This window comes from Acartia tonsa, chromosome 1 (genome assembly GCF_053477335.1).
Source record: "Acartia tonsa isolate MP-2025a chromosome 1, ASM5347733v1, whole genome shotgun sequence".
Classification (NCBI taxonomy): domain Eukaryota; kingdom Metazoa; phylum Arthropoda; class Copepoda; order Calanoida; family Acartiidae; genus Acartia; species Acartia tonsa.
This window is the reverse complement of record NC_137260.1, coordinates 47,729,555-47,757,538: the sequence shown is the minus strand read 5'-3', so window position 1 is coordinate 47,757,538 and position 27,984 is coordinate 47,729,555. Positions and strand designations below refer to the sequence as shown.

General features: G+C 33.0%; 1 protein-coding gene across 3 annotated transcripts in view; it reads right to left on the bottom strand.

The window, feature by feature from the left end:
- Positions 1 to 24,801, bottom strand: part of LOC145322299 (uncharacterized) — a 46,792-nt gene extending 21,991 nt beyond the window's left edge. Inside the window, exons 1-10 of one of the 3 annotated variants that reach the window (XM_080164231.1) lie at positions 10,471 to 10,811; positions 10,006 to 10,045; positions 9,304 to 9,405; positions 5,320 to 5,435; positions 4,663 to 4,761; positions 4,410 to 4,462; positions 3,796 to 3,932; positions 2,801 to 2,860; positions 399 to 481; positions 66 to 126 (exon numbers count right to left, since the gene is read on the bottom strand). In XM_080164231.1, the coding sequence (XP_080020357.1) occupies positions 66 to 126; positions 399 to 481; positions 2,801 to 2,860; positions 3,796 to 3,932; positions 4,410 to 4,462; positions 4,663 to 4,761; positions 5,320 to 5,435; positions 9,304 to 9,405; positions 10,006 to 10,045; positions 10,471 to 10,526 (807 nt within the window). In that variant the 5' untranslated portion in view covers positions 10,527 to 10,811. Of the gene's footprint in view, positions 1 to 65; positions 127 to 398; positions 482 to 2,800; positions 2,861 to 3,795; positions 3,933 to 4,409; positions 4,463 to 4,662; positions 4,762 to 5,319; positions 5,436 to 6,158; positions 6,265 to 9,303; positions 9,406 to 10,005; positions 10,046 to 10,470; positions 10,812 to 24,757 lie in introns of those variants that run through there. The other 2 variants (XM_080164241.1, XM_080164251.1) reach the window with 2 other exon arrangements.
- Between the last annotated feature and the right edge of the window lie 3,183 nt (positions 24,802 to 27,984).

Sequence of the window (27,984 nt, the reverse complement as noted above, 5' to 3'; positions counted from 1 at the left end):
TCCTTCAAAACTTAAGTGTTACCCCACTCCCCCCCTCCCAAAAAAAAATATAGAATAAACCCTACCTCAAGTTGACCACCTTCAGCAGCTCTATGAAGAATATTCTGCATTTCACTGCATAACAGTCTAAATTTAATTAACATTAAAATTCTATAAATGGTGTTCAATATTAAAATTGATCATTAGACCTTAATTTTTAACATGGTCTCGAGAAATTTTGTCACTGTCAACAATTTCATGTGCGCATTGGTTTGCTTGTCCTAATAGCGGATAGCCAAAGGGCTGGAAAAATTATTGGGGATGGATACTACCCCCTAGGGGTCCCAACTAGCCAAGGAGGATGTAAAAATAAGTCCCACCATTCCCTGAGGGATAAATAAATACAATTTTGTACTTACTCGACTTTGGCACCAGCATCTATAAGAGTTTGTACAATCTCTGTGTGTCCATATGTGGCAGCTATATGCAGAGGAGTACTTCTCTGAATAGAATAATAATATATAATTATATCTCTGTGTGTCCATATGTGGCAGCTATATGCAGAGGAGTACTTCTCTGAATAGAATAATAATATATAATTATATCTCTGTGTGTCCATATGTGGCAGCTATATGCAGAGGAGTACTTCTCTGAATAGAATAATATATAATTATATCTCTGTGTGTCCATATGTGGCAGCTATATGCAGAGGAGTACTTCTCTGAATAGAATAATAATATATAATTATATCTCTGTGTGTCCATATGTGGCAGCTATATGCAGAGGAGTACTTCTCTAAATAGAATAATAATATATAATTATATCTCTGTGTGTCCATATGTGGCAGCTATATGCAGAGGAGTACTTCTCTGAATAGAATAATAATAATATATAATTATATCTCTGTGTGTCCATATGTGGCAGCTATATGCAGAGGAGTACTTCTCTGAATAGAATAATAATAATATATAATTATATCTCTGTGTGTCCATATGTGGCAGCTATATGCAGAGGAGTACTTCTCTGAATAGAATAATAATAATATATAATTATATCTCTGTGTGTCCATATGTGGCAGCTATATGCAGAAGAGTACTTCTCTCAATAGAATAATAATAATATATAATTATATCTCTGTGTGTCCATATGTGGCAGCTATATGCAGAGGAGTACTTCTCTGAATAGAATAATAATATATAATTATATCTCTGTGTTTCCATATGTGGCAGCTATATGCAGAGGAGTACTTCTCTGAATAGAATAATAATAATATATAATTATATCTCTGTGTGTCCATATGTGGCAGCTATATGCAGAGTAGTACTTCTCTGAATAGAATAATAATAATATATAATTATATCTCTGTGTGTCCATATGTGGCAGCTATATGCAGAGGAGTACTTCTCTGAATAGAATAATAATAATATATAATTATATCTCTGTGTGTCCATATGTGGCAGCTATATGCAGAGGAGTAATTCTCTGAATAGAATAATAATATATAATTATATCTTTGTGTGTCCATATGTGGCAGCTATATGCAGAGGAGTACTTCTCTGAATAGAATAATAATATATAATTATATCTCTGTGTGTCCATATGTGGCAGCTATATGCAGAGGAGTACTTCTCTGAATAGAATAATAATAATATATAATTATATCTCTGAGCGTCCATATGTGGCAGCTATATGCAGAGGAGTACTTCTCTGAATAGAATAATAATAATATATAATTATATCTCTGTGTGTCCATATGTGGCAGCTATATGCAGAGGAGTACTTCTCTGAATAGAATAATAATATATAATTATATCTCTGTATGTCCATATGTGGCAGCTATATGCAGAGGAGTACTTCTCTGAATAGAATAATAATAATATATAATTATATCTCTGTGTGTCCATATGTGACAGCTATATGCAGAGTAGTACTTCTCTGAATAGAATAATAATAATATATAATTATATATCTATGTGTCCATATGTGGCAGCTATATGCAGTGCAGTGTGGTGCTTCTCTAAATAGAATAATAATTATTAAATAAAAGTAGCAGGATCTGTGTGTGTCTGTCTGTACCTAAGTATCTCGCTAACCACTGAACCAATATGGTTCTGTTTTAAAGCATAGCTTCTCATTCAGGGGCGTCCAAGCTTTTTATTTTGGGGGGGGTAAAATTTTTTTAAGGGGGGGGTAATTTGGTTTTGGGGGGGGTAAAATGGCGCGCGAAGCGCGCCGCAAATTTTTTTTACCCCCCCCAAAATTTTTACCCCGGGGGTAAAATTTGCTTGGGGGGGGTAATTACCCCCCCTGAAATCTGTTGGCAGGGGTAAAATTTGTTTACCCCCCCCAAAATTTACCCCCGGGGTAAAATTTTTGAGGGGGGTTATTTAAATTTTATAAATAAATTAGTAGTAAAAATGCGCGCGAAGCGCGCAAAAATTTTTTTTGTTAGAGATTTTCTATTTTGGGGGGAGTATTTACCCCCCCAAAATGGTTTGGGGGGGGTAAATACCCCCCCAAAAATCGTTGGGGGTGCCTACGGCACCCCCAAGGTAGGGGTAATTTTTTTTTGGGGGGGGTATTGTTCACAAAATTTTGGGGGTGCCTACGGCACCCCCAAAATCGTTTGGGGGTGCCAAATGGCCCATTACCCCCCCCCCTTGGACGCCTATGTTCTCATTGGTCCTGGGAAGTGTTATGACTAATTTACATTTCACAATTGATTCTAATGATCCAGGTCAATATGATATTTTTTTAGAAAAGAATAAAGGAAAGAACTTCGTTGTTATTTTTCTTTCATTGGCCTATCCTTGAAATATACCTGTAAATCGTATTCATGAAGCAGCACCTTGTCTCGTTTTTGCACCAAATATTTCACAACCTATAAATTGTAAAAAAATATTTTTGTAAATATTATCCAAATACCCCCCTCAAAAAAACCTATACTACTTAAAACCCCTTGCTACTTTATATAAAGGATACATTCAAATTTCATTATAAGGTACACGACAATTTTTATAAAATAATTAAATTAACCCCACAAAAATTTACCCCCTCAACATATTTTACGGATGGTAAATACTCCCCTCAAAAAGAGATACCCTGATCCTCCCAATTGAGATTTTTACCCTTCTCAAAAAAAGCTTGGATAACAAAAGTACTGATAATATTCAGGGAGTAAGGGAGGGGACAATGGATCGAATATTCAATTTTTAGGAGTCTCAGACTTTGGGTACTGGCTTAAAGGGAATGTGCAAGAATTTAGCAGTATCTGACTGAGTTTGGGGACTTGCGCATGAAATGCCGCTACTCGTTGTGTATGTTTTGAATATTGCAGACGGGGAGAAGGGATAAGGGAAGTGGGGGCAAGGGAAATAACTACTCGTTGTGTTAGTTTGAAATGTAGCAGACGGGGAGAAGGGAGGTGGGGGCAAGGGAAATAAACAGAATAAAAAGGGGCAGTCATATTCTTGCTAGCAGCTGGCCGGGTCCAATAATCTTGAAATATAAAAATCAAACCATAAAACCTCAATATATTTCATCAAAAACAAGTTGTGATTTCACTTTACATGACGCTATGGAAATCTATTATTCAATTAACAATCTCTTTATAATTTCCTACAAATTTATTGGATTAAACTGGATTTCATGCCCTTTCTTTGATAACTCTTATATTGAATTAATTGCCCATTGTCCCCTCCCTTACTCCCTGGATAATATTATACATATAAATGAACAAGCATATAGTTACAGATAAACAGTAGGACTTTTAAACAAACACAAACACTTAAAGAGTAGCTGTGCTACTAATAATACCTGAAGATTTCCCCTCATGCATGCATGGTGAAGGCCGGTCAGTCCATAAGAATCTTTATCTCTGATATCATATGGTTTGGTGAAAGGTTTAGGCTCTAACAACAGGTCTAATACTTCTATGTTCTGTCCAGATAAATCTTCAGAAAAGAATTAATTTTATTTATAATTAAATGGACAATATGTTAGAGGTCACTTTTAGAGCCGGTCAAAAAGGGTTACAACATTGTCACTTTGCGTTACAGTTGCTTTAAAACAACGTGGATCTTTTCAGACAAAAAGGCACTTTCCATTTTCAACCTTCATTTATTTACAATTATAGCCATATCTTTCTTTGTAAGCAACGATGTTTACGCAGCAATTTATTCATAGTTCCACATTGTTCTACTTCTACTGCAGCAACTGCCAAACAAAATTACAGCGCTGTAACTTCTTATTGTAATGCTTTTAATAATGTAAAACCGCTTCTAGACCATTGTTTATGAATAGAAGATTAAAAAGATGTCTAAAATATTAAAGAAATGTATATAATAAAACCTGAATCATTTTTAAACAGGCCAAGAGTTCCTTATGTATAGATCAACAGATCCAAATTTAAGGAAAAAAATATTACGCACCTGAATTGCTTCCTTTGGAGGTAGGAGAACCTAACTTGCCAACCTTTCCATATCTGATTAAAGAAATTTTAATTAAAACATAGGATATAGAATTGAAATTGTGTAAAGCATGTCCTTGTTTTGGTGGGTCACAAACTACAGCAATCTTCCTAACCTAATCAGTAAATTAATTCCTTGACCAACATTAAAATTACAACAAAAATACAATTAAAGACGAAATTGGGTTTCGCTTTAAAGAAAACTGGAAACCAACCTGCAGGCATAATGGAAAGGTGTCATCCCATCTGAGCCCCGCTTGTCCACCCTGGCTCCATTGGTTAACAACAATTTTACTATATTCACGTGGGAGTACCTAAATATCAAAATATGTGAACAAGGAAGAAAACATTTAAAACTAGCGAAGCTGGCAAGTTAAAAATAAAATGTTAGAGCTAGAATCCTTGTATAAGCCGTAATTTATGAAACCTGTTTGTGAGCTTAAAATAATAAACATACGGATTGGCAAATCACCATCAGAATCAAAATCTCAGCTAATTTTAACAGTTATAATACGTCTAATTCCCCGTATCCAGGCGGTTGTCAGGCAGCTGACAAGCAGCTGTCGAGCCCTGATCATCACTGGATGTTGTCATCCTTGTTCTACCCAATGATCTAAAGGGATAAGACAATGGCCAATAAATCAATGTACAACCTTAACCATAATGATGATACATATAAGTACCCCTTCTGTAAATTAGAATTTGTTGTTGAAACGTTTGGACCTAATTAACCAACCAATCAAAAAACATTAATTTCCCCAAAGTTGCTAATCCAACGAATAAGAAATTGGGAACTAATGTAATTAACAGCCCATAGTCCTCTCTCTCTCTCTCTCTCTCTCTGGTTCTACCAGAATATTATAAATTGTTACCTGGCGGCGTAGTGCAGGGGTGTACATTGTCTCTCATCCAGATGATTAATTCGAAACTGGGATTTTTTGTTCTGTAGTAGCTTCTCTAAACTATCATACTCCCCCTCGCGAGACAGCTAAAATGTAAATAAATAAATGCTCTGAAATAGTCTTTACACACATAAGTTTTCTCCTTTCGGTTGGAATTTGAAATAACCCATGGATCTGAAGGGATAAGACAATGGCCGATTAATTAATGTATGATAATTCAATTTAATGATACACAAAATTACCCCTTCTGTAGATTACAATAAGTGGTTAAAACGTTTGGACATTCAACTTAATTAATCAACCAATAAAAATGCGTTAAAAGTCCCCAAAGTTGTGAGGCCAACGAATAAGAAAACGTTATTTTAAAACTTTTGGGACTAGTGTAATAAACAGCCCAATGACCCCTCCTTCCCTGTAAATATCCTAAGTCCCCCACCTAACCTTTTTTAGCATCGAAGCTGCTCATATATTAGAGTAAATTAGGGATTCATATTTCCTTGTTTCACAATGACAAAAAGAATAGTGAAGTTTAGGCAACCCAAAAATAATCTTTTTATTATTGGGACTTAATTTATCCTTATTAAATTAAAATGTAATATTTATTGACATATACCTGCCAAAGGTCTGTAACAGTAAATTCAGGGAGCTTTTTTGAGGGCAGTAATTTATATGGGTAGGGGTAATTAGTTGTAGTCATTTTCCGACTGATTGAATTCATTTAATTAAAATTTTAAAAATCCTAAATAAAATTTTTTAAACTTTGAACTTTTAATTAAGAGGTCACCTTGTCCAGCAATAAACTAACTTACTTTCCAGAAACTGGCCATTGTGATAAATAGTATTAATTAATTAATACATGCATAAACTTATCACAAATTCCTATCACCTATCACTTAATGATAACAAACATACACTGCGGTAAAAATAACACAAAGTGGAGAATGTGTTTTGAGCAAATGCTTTCTAAGTAGATAAGACAGAGATATTAAGAGAAAACACTAAGGATATTATAAATAAAAAATTTTCAGTATTCAAAATTATGTAAATTAAAGAGGGATTATTTATTCCAATTAAAAATTAGACTTTTATTATAATAATGTAAAAATACTGTTAATAATCATAAACATAGTTAAAAACTTGCAGATGAGTAACATCTTTAAAACAAGGATGAAAACATCCATAAAAGCGAAGCACTTAAACGGTAGGACAAACGGACATTAACATTTGTATAGTGTCAGAACTGAATAATCGAATATAAAGGTATAAGAGTCGAAGCAAAATTATAAGTAAATTTGTTGAAAAACTGCTTGATACAGGATAATGTTTATGGACATACTTACATTTTTAGGGCTTGATTATAAAGTTGCTTCGCTTATGATATTGTACTTTGTTGTCCCAGGAATCTATATACCAAAAATCAGATCAAACGGATGATTAGATCACATAGAAATTTGTTGTTAAAAAAGTAGAAAAATCAACATGTTTAAAATGGACGTACGGACATTCTGGTAATGATTATAGAGTTGCTACGCTTTCTAAATCGTACCAAATTACTACAGAAATGACCATGCAAAGTTTGAAATCGATAGGACAATTCTAACATGCCTAAATTAACTAAAAAAAATTATCTATCTCGGACGCTTTTAAAAACTATTAAAAAATCTGGATGACAAAATAATCGCTTGAACCCATTTTGCCCCCTCAAGCATATTTAATTTATGTATAAACATTTCTGTATATGGTCATTTTGATTTGATTGTTTCAATTGGTAATTAAATACTTTTATGTGAAACAAAACTATCACTTAATGTACAAAAACGGTTTGAGATAAATGTATAGTAAATATATCCATTTTTAATTTGGAAGTAATTTAATTTTAAAGTTGAAATCCTAAAGGTAATGATAATATTTGGGTTTTTTTTATAAATAATATTAAACAAACAATGATTAGTATTTAAAATGTAAACAAACAAATATAATTTTAGTGTAAATTTTTATCAAAAATTCTTGGCAAATAACAAGAATGACAAGATGTTGTTGTTGTTGTTTGTAGCCAGGTCAGGAAGCAGATAAATTTAGTTACAATATTCCAAGAAATTCTGCGCTCTTTTTGGGCTGCGTCCAGAGGTCAGTTGGTGATAAAATAGTGGGTTTGAAAGTACAGTTAAAAAGATGCTCAGTTGTGTGGTCCGCTATGTTACAATCTGGGCATCGTATACTCTTTGAAGTGTCGAATCTTGAAATTGTTGACTGCAGAAAAGTGCTGTATCCTGATCTTAATTGGGCTAGTGTGCTCCTCGTCTGTCTTGAAAGTGTTTTTTCTTCCTGAATATTAATTGCAGGGGGTCGTGTATTTAAAACTTTATTTACAGGGTACTTATTTCTGCAGTCTCTGTGAGCATCGTCATGGATCTTCTTTAGTCTCTTCTTGTAGTTCTGTTCGACCGGTGGACCATCTCTGAGGTAGGGTTCCACATGAGGGAGGTGGTTGATGATGGTGTTCCTCATGTTCCTGGGCATGGATGGTTTATGCAGCAGGTGGTGATTGGAATGAATTGGGCGGTGCATGGAGAGTAGGTACTGGTTGGTAAGCATTTCATTGTGTTCCTTCACCGGGAGAAGATTAGTTTCTTGGTGAAGGTGGCTGACCTGAGTCAGCTTGATGCAACCAGTTGCTACTCTCAGAGCATTGTTCTGTGCTCTTTGCAACTCGCTCCAATTCGTTGCGCTCAGAGATGGTGTCCAAACCGGTGCCCCATAGTTTAGAACTGATCTTCCTATGGCCTTGTAAGTGTTTACAATCGTCTCCTTTGACTTACCCCAGTCAGTCCCTGACAAGCACTTCAGCACGTTGTTGCGCTGGGTCACATTCTTCTTGGTGGCGATGGCGTGCTGCCCGAAGTTGAGCATCGGGTCGAAGGTGACTCCAAGGATCTTAGGGTGCTTGACAGTCGGCACATCTTTGCCCTTGATGATGATGGGTAGGGTCGTGCTTACTTCATTGCTGAAGGTTGTGAAGATGGTTGCCGTGGATTTCTCTGGGGAGATTTCCAGACTGCGTTCCTTGAACCAGTTGACTAGTTGGTCAAGGTAGGGGTTGATTTTATGACAAATTTTGTCAATAGTCGGCCCCGAGTTGAGTACCTGGCAGTCATCAGCATAGGATATTAGTTTGATGTTACCGGGTGGTGCTGGTAGGGTTCTCATGTAGAGGTTGAAAAGGAGTGGTGACAGTACTCCTCCCTGAGGTACACCTTGTCTGACAACCCTGTATTTACTCTTGCAGTTGCGGAAGACAGTATATTGCTGTCTGCCTCGGAGGTAGCTGCAGAGAAACTTGATGAGGGTGTCGGACAACTCGAGGTGCAGGATATCTTTCAGAAGAAGCTCGAGATCAACAGTGTCAAATGCTTTGGAGAGGTCAATGGCAACAAGGATGGTGCGGTGACAGGGTTTCTTCCTGTTGAGGTTGCTTGCGATGTGGTGGTTAACTTCCTGAAGAGCGCTCACTGTTGATCTGTGCTTTCTGAAGCCATGTTGATGATCCTGCAGGTCTACAGCTGCTGAGACTTCTGGGAGAATGACAAGATTGATGGTAGCAACATTAACCAACTTTAAAAATCAAATTATAAATATGCTTTGACCCAAGAACAGGCACAAAGTTCATGCAAGTATGGATTAGAAGTCTGAAGGGTTTGTAATATTTAACTATACTAGTTTAAGGTTACGACCCTAGAGGCTTTTAGGGGCACTTGAGATTAGAAATTTAAAAAAAATATATTTATTATTCTGCAAAGTTTTTCTCTTAAGAGGGTTTAAATGCATTCCCCCAAATAGTTATAAACCAATAAGGAGCTTCATTGTCGGGTCGAGATCTTGAGCTACAGGCATACACACAGACCAACAGACATCCTGTTCTTTCATAAAATGATTACCACAAAAAAATTGTATCACCTGATAAACTGAAGATTTGGAAGGGCTGGCAAGTATAGAGGGTGAGGTTGGGTCTTCTAGTGGTAATTTCAAGTCTACATCTCCAGGCGCAGCTGCACCAGTCTGAACAAATTCATTCTTGTTAAAAAAGCGGTGCTTTCCCTCAAAATGGTCTCATATACCCCTTATTTAAAAAAAATGAAAATAATGGGGTGGGATTTTTAAAGATATGCCTTATCCTGCGGCGCCTATAACTTATATGCTGTATGGCTGTAACCCTGCGAGGCTACCAAGTTTCAAATATAACCTAACCTGATTAGACCCAAAGTGATTTAGTAACAAATAAAAAACCACCCTTCCTATTTTCAATTTGTTTTAAAATAAGAGGGGGGGTTCTTTGCTCTACAAGGCACTATGATGAAAAAACCAGTAATTATACTAAAGCATTTTGGTGATTTATTGTTGGTTTAAGGTAGCATAACTCAAACATCTAAATCAAATGCTCAATTGGTTTAAGCCGGTACTCTGCACATTACCCTAAGTAAGTCATACCTTAATTATTTGAATTTTAAGATATTTCATATCAAAAACTTAGAATTGGAATAGTTTTATAATTATATTCTAATCAATATGGCATTGATATATTTTTTCTATTTAATAATTTATAAAATATAAAAGCGCAGCTTCTCCATCTATGTCTTTATCTGTTTGTATTCCACTTACTATTTCATCATCAATATCCTCTTCCTTTTCTTCTTCTTCTAATACAGCAGGGATAATCATTTAATATTGATGTATAGAAACATTATATTTTCCGTGAGAGTTGCGAAAATATATTTTGCATTTATAGTCAATCGGAGGGGTGTGGTTGGCCGAGGGAAGGTTAGATATTCAGATTTAATTCCATGGTTTATAATATTAAGTAATAAACCATCATGAAATTAATAAAATCTTCTTACATCAGATTAACACAATCTCTAATAAAGTGAAGCTAGAAGCGGGCTGAAATAACGATCTCGCTCATGCCCCATACTTTTACTATTCTATGACAGGGAAAATAGCAACCTAAATTTACGACAATTTTCCCCCTGTTGTAATATGCACAGCTAATGCCATGAAACATATTGGAAATTAACATAGAACTGTGGTTATTTATCTTTTTAGTTAATAATTCAATTAATTATCCCTGCTCTATTATCTTCAATGTCGGACATTTCTATTAACTTATAACTACTCTCACTCATTCTATCATTTAACCTAGTTTAGAAAAATTTGTACTCACTAAAAGCGTCATACATGTGTTGATAATTTTAAAAAGATATTCAAAGTCACAATTTATACAATGAAATAATCTACATGTTTAAATAAATGCTCAAGACTCAATATTCATTCAAACTTTTGAATAAATATGTTTTATATTTGAAGCTTTGAAATATAAAAACTTTTAACCTAAATTTGATTTGTGACTTAGGTTAATCTCCAATTAAATTTTTGATTCAGCTTTAACGTTTAATAAGCAATAAAATAAAAAGAAACAACTTTAAGATGAAGATAAAATAGTGTATTTTATTATAAGAATCAACTAAAGTGAATTATCACTGGATGACACATAGTATTTCCCAATAGATTTGATCAAACTAAAGTTTTGTTTATATTGATCAGCTGATCCAAGCATAGTCATGCACACACACCCACACACACACACTACTACAACTACTACTAATATTACACATACACACATGCACACACGCGGAGAACATCCACGCCCCACTATACATACTCTCGTAATCCCAGTTCGGTGTACACAATTACCCCATCACACACCCACACAATCCCACTCAAATACACACACACACTCACACCCACACACACATACACACTTACACACAGAAACCAACAGAAACCAAAAAATATAGGACAGACTGAAATTTTAAATTTTTCTCTTTCTTTTTCTGTTATCCATATTTTATCATCAAAGGCATAAGAATAATTTGCTTTGCAATTAAATCTATATTTAATTTATTCAATTACCTTTCTCTTTTCTAATTAAAACGATTGCTTTACTCCTAAAAGTAAGTTAAATATTTAGAAATAAAACTTTCATATTAATAAAAATTCGCACTTTCAGAAATTTTTAGAAATTACAATTAAATGAAGCTTACAGATATTTAATATGTAAAGTAGTTGAACCTATTATGTTGTAGTTTCAATGCTTCAAGTTGAATTATAAGAATAAAATGGTCTGTGAGAAACCTTATAATAAAGTAACAGGATGTTTGTCTTTCTTTCTGTTTGTTTGTACCGAAGGATCATGCTAAACGCTTATCCGACATGGTTCTACTTTACAGTGTAGGTTCTTATAGGTCTTGAAAGTTTATAACTATTTTGTGGAAGGTTACCACCACCCTCTCTAGAGAAATCGCCCCCAGAATAAAAGTCCCCCCAATTTGTTTTCTTCTTTTTTTGAAACCCAAAATTTTAAGTGGAGGGGATCGACTTTTCCCACCCCTTTAAGGGCCTCTAGGAGCGTGCCGCTAGTAAATAATATTAATAGAATAAATTCAAATAAATGACATGTACATGATATTCTAAGCAATATAGCTAGGCTTTAAAATGATTTCCCCTAAAACAACATGACAGGGCTGAAAAAAACTGTCCGTAAGTGTATCAGATTTCACCAGATTTCTTTATTTGTGTCATGAAAAAAAGTGTATTTGTTAACTTAAGCAATAAAATAAAAGTAATTAAAAGTAAAGTATTAATTTTAAACCTTACACCAGTTGTATAATCTGGAAAGCGTAGCAACTCAAATATTATTACTAGAATGTCTATTAAAAAATATAATATATTTTTACCTCTTTCAGCACCAAATTTTACTGTGTACTGTAATGTTAGTTTGAATATTAATTTTTATTTAAATAACTGATCGTATTATCCCTGAGTTTTCTTATCAAAATCTTTCCTCAGAAAAAAATGATAGATTATGTTTTGAAGAGCTTATGCTTTGAGGTTTATGTGTTATTTTATAAAATCTCTTTCACACATGAGCACTGATTTCTTAAATGAAAGGAAGATAAGGGGAAGGTGGGGGTGGGGGAGGGATTAGAGTAAAACACCAGAGGAAGAAAGGGTTAAATAACTGTATCTTCCCATCGCAACCACCTTGTGCAACTTTTCTATTGGGTCATTGAAAATCATCCAATAGCGCGCTTGTATTAACACAGCCAAATAGAAAAAAAAATATTTAGAAGCAGACGAAGAAGGTCGTTGAGAAAGGAATGGAGGTAATTGTCTGTATATACATCTATACTGTAGATGTCTCAACCATGACACTTTGGTTGAGCTTGACTTCCGAATTAGCGGGAAGTTCACGAGATCAGTTGGCGAACATACAAACCCCCAATACCAGGAACCATCAAGTTTCAACAGCAGGTTTGAATATAGATTTATTGATGAAATTATTTCAAAGACCTGAAATTACAATATCAATTAGTTCATAATTCCAGTTATTTATAACCACGTAATCTTATTTGCTTTTTAAAAATCATTTTTCTCTACGGTAAAAATCTTTGGAAACTTTGGCTTTAAAGGAAAATTATTTGGTTTAATAAATCATTGTTAAATGCAACAATAAGGCACATAAAAATTACTAAAACATATATTAAACATAATTAAGTTTCATGCTTAGCTGGCTAAAGCCTTTTTAAAACTACATATAATCATCCTATACACCATTCTTCTTAATCAAATTAACAAATTCTACCTGAAGCTCTTATGGTTTCAAATCCCTGATATACTAGGGTCGTTCACACACTATGAGACCAATGATAGGCCCAATTTTGTTCTCCGAAATCTTCACACACTCATGTCTCATTCAAAAGTGAAAAACGTGGGCGCATATAAACAATCCATGCTGCGTCACTTTATGAAGGGAAAGTCAAAAAAGACGACATTTGCGCTTAGTTTTAGGACAATGGTAAGGAATTAATTTCGAACTTGATAAACACAAAGCTTCCTCGAAAAGAGGTTAAGACACACCCCCCGTTTGAAAGTCAAATTAACTTCCTTAACGAGATTCAAGGTTTTTTGCGCTGAGCACTAGCAACATTTCTCACTAAACTCAACTCACCATAATCACAAGAGAATGGCCACATCCCAAAAACGTGACAATTTTTGCTCCTAACTAAATGAAACCCCGTGAAATGCATACACAATATTATACTCCTCACTAGGACTCATAATACCTCACATTTTAGGATAGAAGGATGGGGATTGGTTTGTACCATACAACATTCCATGCACATGACAATCACAAGATCACATACACAAATCCTAAAATAGATAATCCTATTAATCATGATGTTGTAAATATAACAACTATACTAAATAATAATCATTTCATAATCAATAGGTAATAAATCATTATTAATAAATCAATAAGTACCTACGAAATCAGGTTGAAATGTAAATGTAAACAATAATGGTAAAATAAAACGAAATAAATCTTAGACAAGAAAATTAAGATTTATAGGTACTTAAAACTAAATTTGTTAAGCATCAAAAAGAGTAGTAAGAAAAATTTTTTCAAAATCCTTGGGCAGAAAGTTTTTCAAACCGAATGAATAAGAACTGTACTATCTTAATCAACAATAAACTTTTTAATACTTAAAGAATAGCAAAAGAATACTATCTTCGTTAGAATTTTCATTGAAATTGTGAAAAAAATACCAATTTTTCTTTGTAAAAAATATGAGACTTTAAATATGAATTTTCAATCATTCCTTGATCTGAATAAAAAATGTTTTACTTGATTGAAATTCATATATATTTTAAAAAATCTGCTAAAAAATACTTGATTTTTTCTTGGAATAAATATCGAATCACGCAACCTCGACACATTTATTCCTTTTTGTTAAACTTTTCAGGTAAGTTTTATAATGAATTGTACTTTTGAAAAGAAATTAAACTCAATGAAATTAAATTTGAGCATATGAAATAGAATAAAATTTTATCGCATTTCATTTGATTCTTATTTTAGGCATAAAAATAGGCATATGAAAATGTAGCTTTTTACTAAAAAAATGTTCTTAGTTTTCATAAAATAAGAATCAATTATTAATCATAATTTTTAATAACCGCTTTTATTTTAATATCTGCGATAAAAATGAAGGAAAGGTTAATTTAAATATGCATAGTTTATCTTAAATTAATTCTGCGATATTCATATAAATAATAATCAATATTTTAATAATATCATACATCGTGCTCATTATTATAAATGCTTATCTCATAGAAAATAGAATTTACATTTTTAAACATGAACGAAAATATATGTACCTAGGAAATAATTGCTATAAAATACTTTCTCAAGGTTTAAAATTGCCCTGTCCGAAATCGCTAGGTACATATATTACTACGAATCTCTGCTCTCGGAATGAAGAAAATCTTTACGCGTGGATTATTAGGAATCCTTGCCTCCGGAGTGAAAGAAAAAACTTTATTTGCTTACAAATTAAAACAAATATCTTGATTTTTTGCGATAATCTTTTTAAAATAATAATAAGAAATATTTTAAACATTATCATAATAATTTTACATGTTGTGTTCTTTACTTTAATGCATTATCTCATACGAGAATCTGAGAAATAACATTTTTTAAGCAGACGTGAACCATGAAAAATACCTCGAAAAACAATTTTAAAAAATCTATTTTTCTCAATCTAAAAAAATCTGCAAATCATTTGGTAGTTAATACACACAACTTTTGCTTTTCGAAGTCATACTTAAAGAAACAAAATCTTTTAAAATCTGCTTTAAAAGTCTAAACAATTTTGTAGAATTTTTGTGCTTAAATATGAACAATAAAATTAGTTGAATAATGAATACTTATTCTTTACAGAACCTTTTTAGGTTCCCTTCACAAGCTTAATATATAACTTGTATTATCTTTTCTTTAAAAGATCATTTTCACACATAAATAGTTTATGTTGTAAATTAGATTTGTGGGGTTGGTAGACTTTCAATAACTTTCTGGCGGAAACACCCGCCATATTGCAGGCCCTTTACCCTGTGTCGGGCGGCCAGATTGGCAGCAGCCAGGTCGATTCTTGATTCACAACAGCACCAACCTCATTATCAGAACCGGCTGCAACACAACCAATTTTAGCATCATCATTGTGAACGGCTACAGCCTCACCTGCCGTAGCAATGTTATCAACAGCTATGGCAGTATCTTTAACATCAGAATTGACTGCAACACAACCAACAGCGTCAACTGCAGAAATAACAGGTTTATCAACAACAGCATCACAATCAGAACCAACAGGTTCATCATTAACAGCTACGGCAGACCCAACCGGTTCTTTATCAACAGCTACGGCAGTACCAACCGGCTCATTATCAACAGCTACGGCAGTACCAACCGGTTCATTATCAACAGCTACGGCAGTACCAACCGGCTCATTATCAACAGCTACGGCAGTACCAACCGGTTCATTATCAACAGCTACGGCAGTACCAACCGGCTCATTATCAACAGCTACGGCAGTACCAACCGGTTCATTATCAACAGCTACGGCAGTACCAACCGGCTCATTATCAACAGCTACGGCAGTACCAACCGGCTCATTATCAACAGCTACGGCAGTACCAACCGGTTCATTATCAACAGCTACGGCAGTACCAACCGGCTCATTATCAACAGCTACGGCAGTACCAACCGGTTCATTATCAACAGCTACGGCAGTACCAACCGGCTCATTATCAACAGCTACGGCAGTACCAACCGGCCATGCACTCTCATCAACAGCTACGGCAGCTTTATACGCAGATTTCTGCTGACCAGCTCCATAATCAGCACTTGTACAGATAAAACCACTACCAAAAATGGTTCGCCACAACATAGACTGGCCCACTTTCTGGTAGGTTGATGGAAACACGTCAGGATGTGTATTTCCAATGATGATATCTAAGCCTCCACTAATATATGTAAATCTTTCTGGCGGCATCTTAAATATTTCGGCGGCGGTTTCCGGATGGACCGAGCACATCTCGTTGCCACCTCCGAGGTTAGGCATAACAGCTGCCTCAAATTCTCTCAAGTTACCATCCCTGTCCTTCAGATAGAACACCACATTGCGGCAGGATGATTCACTACCGTCAGCAACAGAAATGTTTGTATATCTGCCGGTAGATTTCAGCTTCAACTTGCTGGACAACTTCTCAGACACAAGTGATAGATTTGCACCAGAATCAAACCTGACGGCGGCATGGCAGGCGCCGCCGCCAGGTGCTACAACTGGAACTATTTGCAGCAGGAAGGTACATGTGCTAGGCGCAGAACTTGATTTGTAGACTGTATTCACACTAGCACTAGCCTCATGCAACATACGACTATGATAACTGTCGTAATAATTGGTGCCACAGACACCAAGCTTATCCGAGTTAGATGAACGACGTTCCATCTCTCTAAGCCTTCGGTAAATATCACGTACTTCTTGGCGCAACTCCATGGAAATTTTAAGCACTCCCATGTCCATCCTCACCTTCTCAACGACATCGAGGTTCCTGGCGACAGTGCTCGACCTCACGTCGTCTGAATCATTGTCAAGCCAGTGCAGAATTTTCGTACACTGTTCCAACGACGCATAAACTTTATCTGCAACAGTTTTCTGTTCACTAGCTTCATCCAAATCACGCTTGAACTTGCGCATCTCACTAGTCTCCACGGCAGATTTTAGACTTTTTATTAGGTCAGATTGGTCCTTGACCTCACTAAAAATGTCACGAATTGATTTTAAATTCACATTTTCACATGAACTAAAACTTTGGCAGGCTTTTAGATTTTCATAAAACACTTTTATCTGTTCGTCAAACACCTCTAGCCTTTCATTGCCAATAGCGATAGCTCGCTCAATTTTCTGCTTTTTAGTGAGCACCATATTGATTCACTAGGTAATTATTTCACAGAAAAATTGTCAATGTTTTTTTGCATCAATACACTATATGCTATTGATTTATTGAAGAATGCTAACGCCTATTCTTCAGATTCTTTGAAGAATGCTAATGCCTATTCTTCAGAACCATTTGAAGTTGCTTGTGCAGCTCCTTCAACCATCAGGTTATTTGAAATTTGCTAATGCCTAAACTTCAACCTTCACTTCTTTGAAATTCGCTTGTGCAGCTCCTTCAAACTCCAATCATTTGAAATTGCTTGTGCAGCTCTTTCTTTTTTGCATCAATAATCTAGATGCTATTGATCTCTTGATGAATGCTAACGCCTATTCATCAGATACTTTGAAATTGTCTCAACCATGACACTTTGGTTGAGCTTGACTTCCGAATTAGCGGGAAGTTCACGAGATCAGTTGGCGAACATACAAACCCCCAATACCAGGAACCATCAAGTTTCAACAGCAGGTTTGAATATAGATTTATTGATGAAATTATTTCAAAGACCTGAAATTACAATATCAATTAGTTCATAATTCCAGTTATTTATAACCACGTAATCTTATTTGCTTTTTAAAAATCATTTTTCTCTACGGTAAAAATCTTTGGAAACTTTGGCTTTAAAGGAAAATTATTTGGTTTAATAAATCATTGTTAAATGCAACAATAAGGCACATAAAAATTACTAAAACATATATTAAACATAATTAAGTTTCATGCTTAGCTGGCTAAAGCCTTTTTAAAACTACATATAATCATCCTATACACCATTCTTCTTAATCAAATTAACAAATTCTACCTGAAGCTCTTATGGTTTCAAATCCCTGATATACTAGGGTCGTTCACACACTATGAGACCAATGATAGGCCCAATTTTGTTCTCCGAAATCTTCACACACTCATGTCTCATTCAAAAGTGAAAAACGTGGGCGCATATAAACAATCCATGCTGCGTCACTTTATGAAGGGAAAGTCAAAAAAGACGACATTTGCGCTTAGTTTTAGGACAATGGTAAGGAATTAATTTCGAACTTGATAAACACAAAGCTTCCTCGAAAAGAGGTTAAGACAGTAGATCTGTTTGGGAGGCACATTTTGTTATTTATCCTAAATCCAAAAGCTTTAAGCTAAACACACTTAGAATTTTTTAGCTAAGAATGTACAGACATTCCGTTAATGAATAGTCTAGAATACTTTGCAAAAATCATCAGATATTTAGTAGACCACATGTAACCATACGTACATTTTATTAAAACATGAAGAAAAAAATTCACAAAAATCGTGGTTGTCATAAAAACAGAGAGAAAATATTCAGCTGTATAACTTAAATAACAGCTGAGAAAATTTCCCCATAGCGTTACGGACAGACACTGTCGAGGGGGTTATGATTGCTCCATAGTTAGATTTAAGGGACAATGCTGATTTTTTTTGGAATTTATAAACGCTTGATCAGAGCATAAAATATTGTAGGAATTATTCTAAATAATTTGTACAGTGCTTCATACAATTTTGCAAAATTTATTTATATTGAATAATTGCACAAAAAATCTTATTTGTTTACTATAAGCTATTTTCTAAAAGTAACCTTGTCAGTCAGTCTGTATTAGTTTAGATGACGTATTTTTGAACATTATCTGACAAAGTTTCGTGTAGTAATTATATCAACAAAAGCAGTCATAATGACACTAAAATATTATTATGCAGATAATGTATCAAAACTTCTTTCTATAATACCAAATAGTCGACAAGCTTGGTATCAAGAATAAAAATTACATTTCAGTCGTGGCCATTTTTATGTGATACTATATTTGATTTCTAGAATATTTATTTTGGTAGTTTTAAATAAGCACCTTGTGCAAAATACCAAAGCGCCATGGTAACAATATGGTATCAAAATTTTGTATTTGCAACAATCAAATACACATTACTAAAGACATCAAAGACATTACTAAAGAGGATTAGTTTAGTAGTGAAGTTACTCTACAAATAACTTTGTCTGTCCGTCAGTCAGTCAGTCTGTAACGCTATTGAAAAATTTGGATTTTTTTGGCAAATAAAATTTTATTGAAGATTCCTATGACATGTACGCAACTAGTATATACCTTGTTTTTCTGTTTGTCGGTTATGCGTCAAACGACATAAATCTTATTTTTAAAGGTTTTGTGATTTTCTTAGAGTTTTAGAATATCTTGCTTTTTATTTTCTTTGTTATGACAACTGAATATTTTCCCTAATGTCCATTCCCAGGTTTTTTTTGTGTGTGTTTCGCTACTTATGAATGTTATCATCCTTGCTTTAAAAAGTAATTAGAATTTAGCTTCTCTTTTAAGCAAATCTATGATGACCATTAATTCTTTACCAGTTTTTAGTTCTAATTTCTTGTTAAGTAAACATTTACATAAATTAATTAATTATTTTTTATTAAAAACCTTAGAATTAATAACTATTTTTCATAAGAAGTAATTAAAGAGGTATAAAACAAATAATTAGTGCTGGCAAGAAAAATGTTAAGCAAACTCTTGCACACTGCTCAATATGAATAAATAGGTAGAAACAAATGTTAGTTAATTTTTAGTTTATTTTTGTGTTTTGGGTTTATAGGTGGGATCCTTAAATTACATGGAAAGATTATGTTAGGTTAGAATAGCCCTGCAGAGTTATTAGTCGAATATTAGAGCCCCCCTCACAGTGACGTGACTAGAAATATTGTTTTCTTTTAAATTAGAAAAAAATGGAGGCAGGGGGGAGCGGTGGTTAAGAAATAAATTTGAGTAGAAGCGCCAACTACTTAATTTGTGCTTTTTAGGGGAGCTAAATACGGGTTTCGGATTAGTTTTCTAAAAATTGTTGAGTTTTCAAACTTTAAGTATAATATCCTTGCATTGAACAAATTTTCTTAGAACAAACAAATTTTGTTTTCGATATCGGAGTCCTTTTAGCGGCATCTTTAGTACGTTTAGTTGGCGGAGCTATAAATTAGGCCCTTTTCATTAGTAAAAAAACAGTCAATGGTTACTTTTTGCATTTCCCAAAAATCTGATAATTTATATGGTGAATCTAACATAGCAGCTTCAGAAAACCATTGTTAACGTCTTAAGTTATGACGCGAAGTAGGGCCAAGATTCTTAACCCTCACCCACGAGCAAATGCACTATATGGACCGGGTGCAAGAAAATAATGAAATTAAAATATGAAAGATAATTTAAAATAATAACCTTCCAAAAATTAGACACTATGCATCTGACAAAGCATAAAGATCTTCATATTAAAAGTATATTTTTTATCTACTGCGTATCATTTAAAAGATTTAAGTAATTAATTAATGTAAATTAAATGTTGTTATAAATCAAAGATTTTTCGGGTATAGTCCCTTTCGTAACATCGCACCTTATGGGGCGATTCTTCGTATTTTTCACAGTAGCTTTTCTCCTATTTCTAGCCCCTGCGGGGCCAATACCTAACCCTGTGGGGCAATAACCTAACCAAATATAACCTAAAATAACCTATAAAAAGCCATTTTAAAAATACGACGAAACGCCCCTTATGGGGCGATGTTACGAAAGGGACTATTCCTGATTTTTCTAAGAACGGATATTTAGAGGATTAATGTTGTACAATAATTTTATTAAAAAATACATGTGTTATAAGTCAGTAAAATCATTTTAATATGAATTTTATAAAATCTCACATAGAAACTTCAAAATTTTCACCTTTGTCTCTAATCTCATCTCTATAGTTTAAATTTGACTAATATGATAATTAACAAATCGAGTTTATATTTAATATTACATTTTGATTAAGGATTAGCATTATCTCTCTAATTTTATTAGGCATTTGTTGCAAATTTTGGATCATAGAAATTGAAAACGAAGTAGAGTGTTTCGTAATATTTTCACAGTAGCTTTTGATATGTTATTTTAGGTTAGGTGTATTAAATGTTAATGATTGTCCTGCAGGATTAGAGCCCCCCGCAGAAGTAGGAGAAAAGCTTCTGTGAAAATACGACAAAACCCGCTACTTCGTTTTCTTTCCATGATCCCAATTTTTTTGTTATTGCAATCTAATTTATCATAACACATAATCAAAATATCTAAAATCTTATAAAGTTTTATGTTGGATTAACCGCGCAGCATTAATTTTGAAAATCTTTTGCCGCGGCTGATTGATCTGCAAGTAGCAATTACCGAAACTGCAGCCGCCACCCCTTTTAAAAACCTAACCAGCAGAATAATTGACATTTGAAAACTTAACCAAATAATTTTTTGTAATTAAAAACAGATCCTTACCTTTCTTAGACTTGTAACTTTAATTCGCCGAACCTTCATTGTCCAATATTCAAATCACAAAGAAACAACAAGTTTGATTTTGAAACAATCAAATTTTGATGATGATAGCATATGTGGCAATAAACAACAATTGACTAGCTCTGCGCTTCTTAAACAATTTGCATAAAACATCTTTTTACTTTCACAATAAGGCGTGCGCTGAATTCTTTGAATTTAAATTTGTTTGTCACATTTTATTTTATTTGTTTATAAAAAATAAATAAACAAATAAACGAAAAAGCCAGAACAATGAGTAGTTCTAACTACTAACTACGATAAATCCATATACACATTAAAAATTAATGATCTGCTAATAATTATTTAAAATGTCTAACCTTTGCCCTTTGCTCATTAATAATATTTTTTTTGGCAGTTTTTCATTGGCAGATGCTTTTCTATAAATAATACCGTCCGTTTGTCTGTCCTTTCTTGAGGGAAAAGGAATAGTTTAAGAAAATTATATTTATGTAGAAGTAGGCTATCTAAATACTTTTTAACAAGGATGACAACATCCATAAAAGCGAAGCTCTAAAAAGATATGACAGACGAACATTAACTTTTGTTGAGTGTCAGAACTGAATATACAAAATATGAAAATATAAGGTTTGACAAAATTATACGTAAATTTGTTGCAAAACTTCTTAAATACAGAATTCTGTTTAAGGACATACTGACATTTTTAATACTTGATTATAGAGATGCTTCGCTCATAATATTGTACCTTATAGTAATAGGAATCAGTAATCAAAAAATCAGATCAATCGGATGATTTAATCACATAAAAAATTGTTGTTAAAAAAGTAAAAAATCAACATGTTTAAAATGGACGTATGGACATTCTGGTAATGATTATAGAGTTGCTACGCTTTCTAAATCGTACCTAACTACTACAGGAATCACCATGCAAAGTTTGAAATCAATAGGACAATTCTAACATGCCTAAATTAGCGAAAAAGCTATCCGTTACGGACGGACGTACGGAGGGACGGAGGGACGGACCGACCCTAATTATAGAAAAGCTTCGCTTTTAATAATTATTTAAAATGTCTAACCTTTGCCGTTTGCTCATTAATAATAATTTTTGGCAGTTTTTCATTGGCAGATGCTTTTCTATAAATAATACCGTCCGTTTGTCTGTCCTTTCTTAAGGGAAAAGGAATAGTTTAAGAAAATTAGATTTATGTAGAAGTAGGCTATCTAAATACTTTTAAAAAGTTATTTTAGGCTTATGAAGACAAAATGCATTTATCCTTTAAATATATAAATTACATATTTTACTTTAATGAATTTATTAATTTGTTGTATTAACCTGCAGAATGTTGTTTTAACTTTCTACTTTAGAATATTTTCATCCTTGTGTATTGCTCATAAAAAAGAACACATTGACCAAAGGTAATTAGACTATAATTATACATATACTATTTATCAATAACCTTAATAGGTCCCTTTCGTGGCAATGCCCCTTAAGGGGCGATTCGTCGTATTTTTAGAATGGCTTTTGATAGGTTATTTTAGGTTATATTGGGTTAGGTGATTGTCCCACAGGGTTAGGCAATTGGCCCCGCAGGGTTAGAGCCCCCCGCAGGTGCTAGAAATAGGAGAAAAGCTACTGTAAAAAAAACGAAGACTCGCCCCTTAAGGAGCGTTGCCACGAAAGGGACTTTACCTTAAAATTACAATTTCTTTTTAGCACATAATTTCAATGTATATATTTCAAAAGTATATGGAAAAAATATTTGGCCAATAAACTATAAAGAAGCAGAAGAAGCAGAGCTAAAATATGATTAACTTTGGTAATTAGATTTGTTTGTTTGAGTTTGTTAATATTTTGACAATGTGTAGACATGCACTGCAATATAAAAATTAATTTTTGTTGTTGTTGTGAGATCGTGTTAAAATATTTCAATGCCTGGATGACTAAAGATGTATAGTCAGTATAGATAAATATTCAATATAAAAATGAAGTAGCTTGAGTTTTTTTCTGGGGTTAGTAGTAGTTGGGACATGTATTATATTATTATTATAGTAATTAGATTTGTAAAAAGTGTTTTGATTTCAATACTTGAGGTTTCAACTGTGGCATTAGCGTAAATAGAGGCGTGTAGCGTTGTCGGGTTTTGGTCTGGACCAAACTGTATAGTACTAGAGATTTTAAAAATGCACCAACTGCTGTTTATGTCCGACAAGTGACACTAATAGTTAAAGTAAAGAGGAAAGCCTTGACGCATAAACAATCGCAACTCGTTTATTTGCACAAAAAAAAGGTCGCTCAATCAAAACGTTGGATGTTGATTATTGAACTTAAGCCTAAGGTCCTTAGACGATCGCTTGAAATTAAAGATCACTTTGCCTTCATGAGGTAAAAGGTGATATATATTTAAGTATGTATTTATTAATTTTACAAATATGAATTATTATTACAGAAAAAGTAATTATGACTTAAGTAAAATATTTAATGATGAAAAACTTCAAAATAAAAATGATTCCTCTTATTGGTTATTTAAGAATTTTAGAATTTTTATTATTGATTTAAAACCTTACAGGAAAATTGTATGATTTTGCAAGCATAGGAACTCCATAGTCAATATCAAATTAAGCCAGTCCAATCTGTATCAACTAGTTAACTCTTACATTTTTAAAGACACACAGAAAACTGTCCCGAATTTGTATTAATTTTGAGGAACAAGACTCCAGTGACGTCATATTTTTCTTCCCCGAAAAAGGGAAGGGGGGAAGAAAATCTCTTCAAAAGAGATGGGGAAAACCCCCTTTCCTCCCATCTCTTTTTTCTTCCCCTCTTCCCTTTTTTTTCTTTCCCCCTTCCATTTTTCGGGAAAGAAAAATATGACGTAACTGGAGTCTTGTTCCTCAAAATTAATACAAATTCGGGACAGTTTTCTGTGTGTCATTTTTAAACCTACCGTTGTTGAAAAGATACTATTTGCTCAATTTTTCAATTGGTGATTCTTATGATGATTAAGCTCAATGTTTAAAGCGTGGAATTTCTAAAATTGGATCATAAGTATACTTTTTAGAAATATCTTGTATTTTTTAAAATTCATACATTAATAGATGAACTTTTTGAATATAGAAATACAAATGTTCTGCCTTCCTAAGACTTTAAATTTTTGTTTCAATTGCTTTTTCTCAATAATTTAGCTTCACTTTAGGATGTTATCATCCTTACAAAAAAAAATTACCCAAAACCAATCATCTGTCCAAACCTTCATTTGTTGATATGTTCTCAGCAAACCGAACAGTGTTTAACTAACTAATGTTTAATACTCATTAATATCTAGGTATATATGTGTATGTAATTTATACATAATTGTTCAATGTTCAGCGCTCTTTATATTGAACATTGGTAATATTTACATGGACAAAGAAATAGTTAAGTTAATAATAATATATTTCATACAATTATAAAAAATGAATAAATTTTCTTCCAATATATACAGCATGACCCTCGAAAAAGTATTTTTAAGCATCTGCAGCCCATATTTCTCAATGAATTATCAAAAAATGTATATGTCCTTGTTCTCTGTAGATTTCCACATAAGTAGATATGAAAATATTTTTTTTACATCAATTAACAGCTGAGATTTTTAGAGCCAAAGTTTTGAAAAAGTGGCTGAGGAAAATGTAACTTTTCAAGAAAAATGTTATTTTAAAGTGAAATGACGTGTTTTCCTCATTATTTCAATACTTTTTATAAAACTTATATAAAGATGTTTCCAAGAAATTTATTTCATGCTGAAAGCACTTTTTTTCACTTGCTCTAAAAGGCATTTTTAGATTAGTGCAAATTGCAAAAACACCCTTACAGAAAGAAATCCTATAAAAAATAGTAGCAAATTGAAAGTTTACATAAACAGAAATCAAACACTTTTTATTTTATCAAAATAAGTTAAAAAAAACAAAAAGTTACAGCTACAAACTTTTATTGAACATTTAACAATTTAAATGATTTTTATGTGTCTTAGATTAATTTGATGAGTGGGCGTGAATTTATTGGTAAAGGTTGCGCTAATACTTCCGGTAATGAGCATAAATTGGGGAGGGGTTTATTTAAGGTCATATTAATAAGTGGGAGATATTATAAGATTTGAGGGAAAATGGTTATAAGAAAAATGTATTCAGTAAAATTTGAAAAGTAGTTTTTTATATGTTAAAGTAACGTTTTTTAATGCAATAAAAAATGTATCAATTGTAAACTTGCTCTTCTTTCTTATTTGTTTTTTAACTGGTTGATAAAAAGTAATATACTAATAAAAAAACTAAAAAATATTTAGCAATATCCAGTTTCTCAAGCACTTTTTCCAAACTTTGGCTTTAAAAATCTCGGCTGTTAATTGATGTAAAAAAAATATTTTGATATCCTTTGATGTAGAAAATTATAGAGAACAAGTACATATGAATCTTTTAATATTTTATTGAGAAATATAGGCTGCAGATGCTTAAAAATACTTTTTCGAGGGTCATGCTGTATAAACCAAAAAATGTTTGAAATTTGTTCAGTGCTTTCATTAGCGAGCACAGAAACCCATCCTCCCTTTATTTATTAACCAAATTGAAAATAAGTGGAATGTTTTTTTTTGCCTAACACCTGCGGGGAGCCCTACCCTGCGGAACCAACCTCAGCGCTCCCCTAATTTTCTTTTTCATTACAAGGGGGTAGGTTCTATGCTTGCTATGCATTTTAAGAGAAACTACCCTCGTAGCATGTAATAATAGCTCAGATTATAAACTTTATCTTTCTTTTATCATCTCAAGAATACTCTTGACTGACGTTACACATTGACACTTGAAGAGAATCTATGCTAATAGGATTTTAAAATACATTATACTGCATTCTTTTTTCAAACTCATTCACCTATTCTTTCAATTTTTTTTGTAATTAATGTAGAACAAATATAAGTCTATAGAGTCTCTGGTAACTGGTTAATGTCCTACCATTACCCCAGTCAAAATCGATTTATAATATAGGGGGAAAAGTTATAGAGTAATTGATAATATCACGTACTTTTGAGTACTTTGACTCTAATAGAATATGTACTAAATTAGTGACTTTGACCCTATCTCTAGGAGCTTAATTTTCAGTGGGAACATAAAGCGACAAAAAATATCCCAAACCCATTACAAGACTTTAATAAAGAAATAGCTTTATATGGACTATAAAGGGATTTATTATTACTTGGATCTTACACCAGATTATCATGTACTATAATAAAAATAAAAGCATGTAGCTGGCTAAAATAACGATCCCTCCCATCAACACCTTTACCTAATTTCCTCCCCTCATACAAGATAAATTAACTGACAAATAAGTTATGTCCATGTTAGAAACCTAAATTGACGAAAATTTTACCCCTGTCATAATATCCACATATATATAGAATATATTTTATATTAATAAAAATATTTCTAAAGTACAGAATTAGAGCAGGACGACCTTTAAAATATAATCAGCACCTAATATAGACAAAAGAAAATATTTAAGCCTTGCTCAAAAACTGTCTGTTAATAAAAACTTTCGGCTCGGATAGATTAATTACAATAGCAGCTAAGTCAAAACATTGCATTGACCAATCTAATAATGAATGCTTGCGGCATGGGTTTTAAACGCTGTATATTAGGCAGCTGATTGAGGATTCGACATAAAAAGACTGCGTACGTAAAAGTTTACTTATTCGTTGGGTTAACAACTTTGGGGACTTTTATTGAATCAAGCGTTTCAATTAATAATATTAATCTACAGAAGGATTAGTGCATCTTTTAAGATGTACATCAATGTATAGGCCATTGCCTTTTCCATATAGATCCCTGTTTATTGCAAATCTTATCTTTGGTGTAAATTTGAAAAGGTTAAGAAAACAAAACTCTTATTGTATTTCACACATTATCTGCACTGTTTAACATTTAACAACTACTTATTTCATAATTTTGTTTATATATCTTTTACTCAATTATGTTCTTGGCAGCTTAGAATCCCTTCATTAAGCTTAATTTTTATCAGTTTATATCTATAAATGGATTATTATCACTTCGATCTTACATTTGAGCTGGCTAAAATTACGATCTTAGGAGACGTTTTAAATCTAAAATAATAATCAATAGAATTTTTTTGTAATACAAAATACTGGGTTTAAAAAGTCTTTAAAATAAGTCTTAATTCATAAAGCTTTACAGTAACTTGGCGTAATATTCTTGTTTTTGTTATTTTTCTATTAACCCCAAATACCCCGAACACATTACATATATCATTTCCGGAGGGGGAATTTAGTTATTAAATAGCTTTTATTGACATATTTATAGATAACTTTGCACTTTTCCCTCTAAGATCACTAGAATAGTAAAATAAAAAAATCAGGATTTAAAAACAATATTTATTGTCACCATATAATTTGTAGCAAATCTACATTATAAT